We start from the raw sequence: 9101 nt of genomic DNA, 5'->3' as shown, positions 1-9101 counted from the left end.
GCCCACACCTGTGCCTGCCCTACCCTCTAACCATGCACTCCCTGGGGGCAGGGCTGACCACTGCCTTACTCCCCTCTTCGGCCCCAGCAATGAACGCAGTGCCTGAGTCTAGCAGAAGTTCAAGGGTTTTTCTTTTTCTTTTTTAAAATTATTTATTTATTGTTTGTTTATTTTCCTTTTAGAGAGAGGACAAAGGAGAAAGAGAGGGAGAGAAACATCACTGTGTGGTTGCCTCTCACTCGCGCCCCCAACTGGGGACCTGACATGCAACCTAGTCATGTGCCCTGACTGGGAATCGAACCAGCAACACTTGGCTTGCAGACCGATCAAGGGTTTTTCAAAGGATGTGAATGAGTGACCACCAGTAGGTGCTGTCCCTCTGACCTAGCTGCAATGTCCCCTTCGTGGTGGCGCTTCCCGCTGGCTTCCCACAGTGTGGCTGAACTTCGCGGCCAGGTCCAGTTAGGAGGTTGGCCCCCCCACTCCGCGGAGCCCTGCTTTCCTTTCCCCTGTATCCTGGTGCTGTTGCTGTTGGTGAGTGTGGAAGGGAGAGCAGACAGACAGGTGGGTGGACAGACACGCGGACAGATGACAGAGAGGCGGATGAGTGGGAAGACAGAGGAAACACTTCCCTCTGGGGTGGTCGGTTTGGATTTTGTTTTGTTTTTTTCTGTGCAGGCAGCTCTAGAAATATAAGGATGGAGATTGAGCCAGAAGAGGGAACCCAGGACCCCAGACAGCCCCGTATGCCAATCCCCCCCACCGCCTGGGCTCTGCTCCCACCACTCGGAACTCACCCCATCCTCCCTCAGACCCAGAGACCTCGGCCCCCTCCTTGCCTTGCTCTGTAGCCCACAGCAACAGCCCCAGACCCCGCCCTCCGCTTGGAGAAGTCCTCAGCTTCCTTCCAAGCCAGGTCCTCCTGCCTTCATACCACTCCAGTGCTGGGGGGCCAGCCTTTTTTTTTTTTTTTTTTTTTCAAAAAATACTTGGAAAAGCAGCTCCCAAGAGCCCCTTCTCGAGCAGAGGGAGCTTGCTGGGGTGATGGGAACAGTCACCTCCGTGTCATCTGATAGTCGGCACTCACCTGCGGGGCTCTTCAAGCCACACTGGACACACAGCTAATGGGACTAGGAAACGAAATTTGTCATTTAATTTAATTTTAATTCATTAAGTTTAAAAACTAAACAGCAATTTGTGACCGATGGAGGCCACAAACAGCACAGTAGTTCTGGGGCCAGCTCTTGTCACAGCGTCCCCCTGATGCCTGACCTTCATCCTTCCTGCTGAGGGCAGCATCCCTCCTGCCTCCAGAACAGCCCGTCTAGTGACAGCTGCTCTCTGTCTCCTCCCCAGCACATCCCACCAAGAAAAACCCCTCCATCCAAGACCTGTTATTCTTGCCTTTTATTCCAGCATCTCCCAGAGCTCCAATATGTACAGACTTTATTTATACACAGATCATATACATCATATATACGTATTTATATATATTCACACACCAGCTCACACGCTCTCCTACACGCACACGCACATGCCCTTCCAGGAGGGGCATGTGGCCACCTCTGAGCCCCGTTCGGCCCAGACAAGAGGCACTGGGCTTGCCAGGCAGTTGGGAGGTTTCGTGTATTGTTTTTTAAAAGGCTGTTTCCTCCGGAGGAGTCTTTCCTCTCCACAAACCTAAGCCCTTCCCCCAAACACTCTAAATTTTTTTTTTCCTAAAAAAGAAGAAGTTTTCCTCTGCTCTGCTGACATAGTTACTAGAGACCCAGGCCCGTCTGCCTGGGGCCGTGACTAGGGATCCAGGGCTGTCCGCACGGCCCCGTGCAGGTCCCTGGAAGGTGATTCCATCCACACTCCCTGGGAGACCCTGGACGGCCGGAGGGGCCCTGGCAGGCCAAGAGCCCGGCATAGCTGCAGCTGTGTCCCCTGGGTGGGGGCTATAGCGTCAAGGGCACCTGCCAGATGAGGAGGGTGCTGTCCGTCTCCCCACACGGGGCTGGCCGCCCACCAACGCCCGAGGCACTGCCGAAGTTCCGGTAGCCCTGCCCACCGGAGATGATGGCCACGGAGCAGATCTCCTTGCGATGCACATCGCGGGCACAGGGCCGGCTGCGCACCCAGACATCGGGGTCATCTGCCATCTCGTAAATGGAGCCGTCCTCCTCACTGTGCTCCAGGGCTGAGCTGTCGACGGGCACGGGGGTCCCGCATGGAGAGCAGCGGGCCGGGGAGGTGGGCCGTGGAGCGCAGGCGGTACTGCAGAAGGATGCCCTTCTTGCGGGTCAGCTCTCGGCCCACGTGACTGGAGGGAGCGGGTGCTGGCTCAGGAGCCTGCCCGTCGGGCTTGTCCTCCTCGGCCCTCAGGCCCTCAGCCTCTTCCTGGTCACTCCGCAGGATGTCGAGAGCCAAGATGCTGGTAGCCACAGCCAGGAAGGTCACAGGCCCACAGTGACCATTGAGGGAGACCATGCCTTTCCCTGCAGGAATGGGGCAGAGAGAAGGGGCCCAAAGGTCCAGAGCTTTAACTGAGGTGCACACACACACGTCTCTGGGAGAACTTTCTGGTTGTGGGTTTGTTTTATTTGTTTGTTAACTGCAATTTATGTGGGAGTCTTGCCAGAGAGCCACAGGTCTGGGCCAGGGCTCTCCCACGTTCCAGGGCTACTTTCTTTGCAGCAGGAGGACAGGAGTGACCTTATAAACCACTTGGGGGACCTCAGTGTGAAAGCGCCTGCAGCTCCCTGCCTGAGCCACTCCATGGCTCAGCCTTTCCCAAGCCATTGCCTCCACCTAGAGGACCTAACCCTGATTCCATCCCTCATCCTTGGAAGCCCAGCCCCAGCTCCTCCACAGCACATCCTTCTGGAATTCACCCGTGGAGAGCTGATCACTCCTGCCTCTGTGCCCGCGGTCCCTGGACCACCCCGCACCTTAGCACCTGCCACCCTGGACTACAGCTACCCTCCCCAGACTGTCACGCTTTGGGGGCAGGGTCTCTGCCTGGTACATCCCCACAACGCCAGAACCCAGCCTGGGAAGAACAACAGGACCTATCTGATGAAAACAAGAAATCTCAGGACTGAGAGAGAGAGACTTCTCTAGCAGAGAGCTGAAGGCCTGGCTGGCATGGCCTACCTACCATCAGGGCTCCTCCTTCCTGCTCACCCTGCTCTCCGGCCACTTCGTCATCACTCTCCGAGAAGAGGCAGAGAGAGGCCTGGGGCTCTGGGGTCCTCCCTGACCCCACCTTTATTTGCCTGGGCCCCAGTGCCAGGGGGCAGGGCAGACCTTCCTCTAATCCCTGCACACACGTTTGTACACGGCCTCCATCCCCAAGAGCCCTCAGGTGTTTCTCGCTCTGGAGCCTGGACATTTTGAAGCTGCTATTGGGAGGAGGGGAGCAGAAGGGGCCCAGCAGAGCCTCTGTCATCAATTAATCAGGTGCCTCGGTCTTTCCTCACATCATCCGGCCAATACGCATTACTGTGCTCATTGGCCAGGCTGGTATACTGAGACTCAGAACAAAGGTGGGAGACTGTGGAGCTGGGATGATTTCACTGCACTGGGCGGCAGAGCCGCCTGCGATGACAGAGCACACTGGAGAATAACCCCCATGCAAACATCTGGGCCTGATTTGCCACCCCCCCACCCCCACAGCCCCGGCCTCTGCAGCTCCCAGGACCTCACCTGTGATCTTGGGGATGCCTTCCAGCCGAGGCACAGGCAGTAGGACGATGACACCCTGGTCGGTGCCCACCCAGAGCAGGCCCTGGCAGATCAGGAGGCTGGTGACACACAGGTGCTTCTGGCCTGCAGAGAGAGGGGCCAGTGTGAGCAGCCCACCGTCCTGGAGGACAGCAGTGGGTTCTGGGAGCCACTTCCAGCTGAGGAAATAGTACAGTCTGGGCTCCTCCAGTGAGACAAGCAAGAACCTGGGTGGGGCGTGGTTAAGACCTGGGGCTTGGGAGGCGCTCCCCTCACCCAGCCTCAGTTTCCCCCTGTGTAACTCGGGGATGCTGCAAGGATGCAGTGGGGCAATGCCATAGAGCGCAGTGCTGGCCCATGTGTGCTGCCCGCACACAGGGCTGGGTTCTCTGGCACCGTGGGTGGGCCCAGGGCAGCCCACACCAGGGTCACCACCAGCCACCTGGGACGTAAAGCCAAGGAAACCTGGGGAGATGCGGGTTTGAGGGTGCAGAGGATGTTGGTGTAGATGGAATGCACGGGGAGGGGCCAGGGTAGATGCATGAAGCGAGAGAAACTGGAGAAGTGTCGCAGCCCCAAAATTTCCAGCTGGGGCTTGACATTTCACCCACGTGGGCCTTCCTCCAGGGAGGGCAAAGCGCACCCCGCAGTCCCTGGGCCCAACAGTGAAATGGAAAACTCAGTGCCAGGAACTAGCATGTTTCTGATGTCAGCCCAGATTATTCCTGTTGACTATCTCCTGGCTGCTGTCTCTTCATTTTAGCAAAAAGCGATGGCAGGGAGGGTCTCACTGCTCTTTACAGGGAGAAAGAACGGTGTGGGCTACACAGCACAGTGGCCGAGAGCTGGGCTCTGGGGCCAGCCTCTGGGTTCAGACGCCAGCTCTGCCACTTCCTAGGTATGTGACCCAGGGGCAGTCCCTAAACCTCTCTGTGCATGGTTTCCTCACTTGCAAGAGCAGACAATGATGATAGTCACAGCCTTGTCCTGAGGATGAAATGCATCAATGAATGTAAATCACACAAACCAATGCTGGGTGCGCAGACAGGGGCTACCTGCCATTGTCTTCGCTGCTCTGTTGTCAACAATCCTGGTCGGTGAGAGTGGGCGTGAGGGACAGGCTGGGAGCGGACTCCTGCCTTTGCAGAAGTCCTACTCGCTTCTTGCCTGAATCCTTCTGCCCTACTGAAAAACGCTTATTCTCCCTCAAAGGAAATTCTAACTCATACCACGTATCTCAGCACTAACAATGCCACATGATATGTGAAATGATGTTGAGAGCCGTGGGCCTCACTCTGGGAGTGCACCAGCACCCAGAGGCAACCCCGAGAGGGGAGACCTCCAAACTGCATTTCTAGCAACTTCCCAGGAGGCCAGTCCAGGGACCACACTTTGAGAAATCCTGCTTCGGGATGTCGGCAGCACTCCCATGCTTGCTCTGGACTGACGTCAGCCCTGCAACCGGAGAGAGGCGTGGGAGACGCAGACGTTACACCCATTTGCCAGGTGAGGATATTAGAGCTCAGGCCTCTGGTTATTAGATCCTGATGCTCGAATTGCCCCTCTGCTCTTGCGCAAACTGTTTCAGGTCCACACATGTCGGTGTAAGGGCCCCCTCTGCAGAGCCAACGGTCCCACAGTCACCAGGAAGCAGGGCTTCCATCTTGGGGCTCACACAGCCTTGTCTAATGCAGTGTGCTGTATTGTCACCGATCCACTCACTCACCACCCTGGGACATCCCTGGGCACCTGCTGAGTGCTAGAGCGGGAACCACACACAAAGTTCCACTCTTGAGGAGTAAACATTCTAGAACTTTCTGGCATGATGCTAATGTTCTCTACCAAACTGTCCAATTATGTAGCCATTAACCACATGTGACTCCTGAGCACTTAGAATGTGGCCAGGGGGACAGAGGGACTAAGTTTTTAATTTCATTTTATTTTAATAGTGGCTACCATAGCAGTGCAGCACTGGAGAGGGGAAAGAGGAAGTGGAAGCATAAACACGAGGCAGAAGAGTCCAATGAAGTGATGGGGTAGGCAGTGGGGGGCAGGGGAGAGCGAGATTCCTGGGTCTCCACGCCTCAGTCTGCTTCCAGGAAGGATGGGGAGGCAGGTGTGAGGATGTGAGACCAGGAGGACAGACAGGAGGCAGCCGCACTGAGATGTGAGCAAAAGCCCAGGAGACAACATGTGCAAAGGCCCTGCAACAAGAATAAACTCAGCAGGCTGGTGGAACAAACGGGGGAGGAGGGCAAACTCAAGATGACCTGAAAGAGGTCAGGGGGGCAGATGGGTCGGGGTGAGGACTACGACTGCTCTTCCTGAGTGCGATGAGAAGCTCCCAGAAGGTCTAAGCAGCGAGTGCTAGACCTGATTTTAGAGGAGTGCTTTAGCCACGTGACTATGGAGAATGGAGGGCAACGTGGTAGCGGCCAAGACGCAGTGGTGGCAAGGAGAAAATGAGAAGCCGACAGGTCCAAGACCTGTTTTAAAGCAGAACAACAGACCTGTTGACAGACGAGAGTGGGAGGAGAGACAAGGAGGGGAACCAAGGGGGGCTCCGAGGGGTTTCGTCTCTAGCGGCGGGGTCCGTGGCAGTGCCATTGGCTGAGGTCGGAGGAGCCGGCTTGGGGTGGAAGTCCCGGGTCTCTGCCGGTGTGCGGCTGGAGATGCACGGCAGGCAGCCAAGGGGAGCTGTCAGCAGGCAGCGGGTGTGTGAGTCTGGGGCGTGATGCAAACTCAGAAAGTCATACCCACAGTGTCGATTCAATGTAGGTGTGCAAACCGCACTGAAAAAAAGGCCAGGTCGTCCCTTGACAAACAGGGACTATTTCACAAGCAGTAGCAGCCGCGGGTCCACGGAGCTGGGACCCCGCCCCCCCGCCTGTGTCAGTCCAGAAAGTGCTGGCTCCAAACCACTAGGACGCCTCCGGGCGCACAGTGGCCCTCCCGGTGGCCCCCAGGAAAGCGGAGCAAGAGGCTCAGGCTGCACGCTCCCCCTCGGCATCAGCTGTCTTCCCTCCTGCCCTGGCCAAGTCTATAACTACACCCCCTTTTCCCTTTGCTTTGGTACTGTTTGCCGTCCCCAGTGCCATCTTTACCAGGGCGGAGACCTGTCTGTGCGCTCCGAGTCAGTTCCCCAGGTCCCTGGCCCGTGGCAGGCTCTCAGGAAGTATCTGTGCGCAAATGAGAGGATGAATGAACGTGGAGAGTGAGAAAGGAAGTGGGGGTTGACGTCCCTTCCTAACTGTGTGAATTAATAAGTCACTTTCATTGATCAATGGATATTACAAATCTACCTTGCTCGCTTTTATGATTATTAGAATATATACAGTATATGTGAGATATAATATATGTACACAGTTGAGCGCAGCTCTTAGCCCTAGTATACAATCAATAAATGGAGGCTATTAGGGTAACAGCTGTAATTATTAAAAGGACCTAGACTCTAATGTCTTAAGACCAGCTCCACCAGAGCCATAAACCCACAAAAACAATAAAACCAACAGTGGCAAATTTTTCACCTCGAGTGCCTCGCCTCCGGTTTCCAGGGCCCTGGGGCCCTGGAGACCAGGAGGAGGCCATTTCCTAATGCCCTGCACCCTTGCAGCCCCTGACCCCCACCCCAGGCCAGCGAAAGGCAGGCAGCAAAAAAAAAAAAACGAAAGAGAAGCCGGAATTGAGAAACGACTTCATCGTCAGGCCTCATTCGGGGGCCCCTCCTCCTCCCCCCAGCCCATCCCCACCCCCGAGGAAAGGAGCGCGGCACTTCACAAGCAGTCCGAAAGAAAAAAAAATTCTAATGGTGGATAAATATTTTATCACAGAGACTTAATGCGGCAGTGTTCAACTCACCCAAGCCATCTATCTGGAGATATACAACTTTAAAAAGCTCAGGCTCTCGGAGAACATTTTATTAATGACCTGTCTCGTTAAGAGGAGGAGGGAGTTTAGGTTCAAAAATGCATTAATACCAGCCGGGTACATGAGTGGAAGACAGGGGTCGGGGGAAGGAAGCATAATAAATTTTTAACGCTCCCTTAAAAAAAAAAAAAAAAAAAAAAAAAACCCATGCTTAAAGGAGGAACAAATTTATTACTAATTATGCAATTATTTCATTTGCTGGCATGGGGGAAGAAAAATACTTAAAAGCCTTTTTAAAAATATTTCTAATAAAGGATTTAAGAGTCCTGCTCTGTTGTCCTCCGGCCAAGGCCCGAGGTGGGGTGGAAGGGAAGCCGCCCTCCACCTGAGGTTAGCTCTCGCCCAGCTCCCCTCGGGTTTGGGGGGCCCTGGCCTGGCAGGCCCTCGCTCCCTGGTATTGCTGATTAGGCACAGTCAGGCTCCTGGGAAGCTTCGGGAAGCCCTGCACCCAGAACCTCGGCCCCCACCCCAGACGTGCCCAGGGCCAGCCCCGAAGAGCTCCCGCAAGCTGAGGGATGGCTTCTGTCTGCACTGATGTAGCTGATGAGGTGGGAAAGGCACAGACTTGGGGGCGGGGTCTGAGCAAGGAGCCCTGCAGTAGATGCAAGGTCAACAGGGCCAGTGTGACAAGGGGCAGGGATGGCCAAGAAGACATGGTGGAGATGATGACAGTGAACAGTACCATCGGGGACCAAGACGTACTCATCCAGGGGTCCCACTGCTCAGGCCCATATCTCCCTGAGAGGCGGGGACCCAGGATCAGAGAGGTCCCCACTCGCTCCCAGGCACAGGGCTGGAAGGTCTAAGCTGTCAGAGCCATGATTCCAGCAGGGCCTGCCCACTGCCAGACTCTGACTGCCCTACACAGCATGGTCAAGCCCTGGCTCAAACCTTGGCCCCTCATTGTATAGATGGGGAAACTAAGGCCCAGGAAGGGGGATGCTGCACAGTCAATGCATAAGAGGGCTACGACTCAGTCCCTTAACCTCCGGGGCCTCGGTTTACCTGGCTCATAAATAATCATCATCGTGACAAACACTGTCCCCTTTAAAAGGGTCACTGCAAAGAACAAGTCAGTCCGTGGATGTGGAGACACGTTTAAACACACACAGTGAGTGAGAGCTGGGCCAGTGGGAGCCGCTGTTTCTCCACCTGCAGCCGGATCCGACCACAAATCTGGCCGCCAGCCCCTTGACAGCCATGATTCTTTCTCTCCCTCCCCTCCCCTCCCACAGATGAGACTTGAGAAGATCAGAAAGGCCCATGAGATTACCCATGTTTCTCCTTGTTCCACTAACTTGAAATAATTTTAGCTATCAGCATGAATGTGGAAATATTTTTGGGATGCAGAGACACATTTATCGTAGTTAAAATGGATTTACTTTGTATAATGGCTAAATCCTATGAAATACAATAAAACTAAAGCTGCAAAAAGAAAAAGAAAGAAAGAAAGAAAAAAAGACCCG

At 55.0% G+C, this 9101-nt stretch overlaps 1 protein-coding gene across 1 annotated transcript in view; it reads right to left on the bottom strand.

Annotated features, from left to right (window-relative positions):
* Positions 1 to 1143: 1143 nt before the first annotated feature.
* ARHGEF10L (Rho guanine nucleotide exchange factor 10 like) overlaps positions 1144 to 9101 on the bottom strand; it is a 115185-nt gene continuing 107227 nt past the window's right edge. The window contains 3 exon segments of the mRNA XM_090268681.1: positions 1144 to 2204; positions 2206 to 2480; positions 3691 to 3813. Of these exon segments, the coding sequence (XP_090124807.1) occupies positions 1941 to 2204; positions 2206 to 2480; positions 3691 to 3813 (662 nt within the window). The 3' untranslated portion in view covers positions 1144 to 1940.

This window comes from Furipterus horrens, unplaced genomic scaffold, assembly GCF_987537825.1.
Source record: "Furipterus horrens unplaced genomic scaffold, mFurHor1.1.pri manual_scaffold_3, whole genome shotgun sequence".
In the NCBI taxonomy this organism is placed as follows: Eukaryota; Metazoa; Chordata; class Mammalia; order Chiroptera; family Furipteridae; genus Furipterus; species Furipterus horrens.
This window is presented reverse-complemented; position numbering and strand designations above follow the sequence as displayed.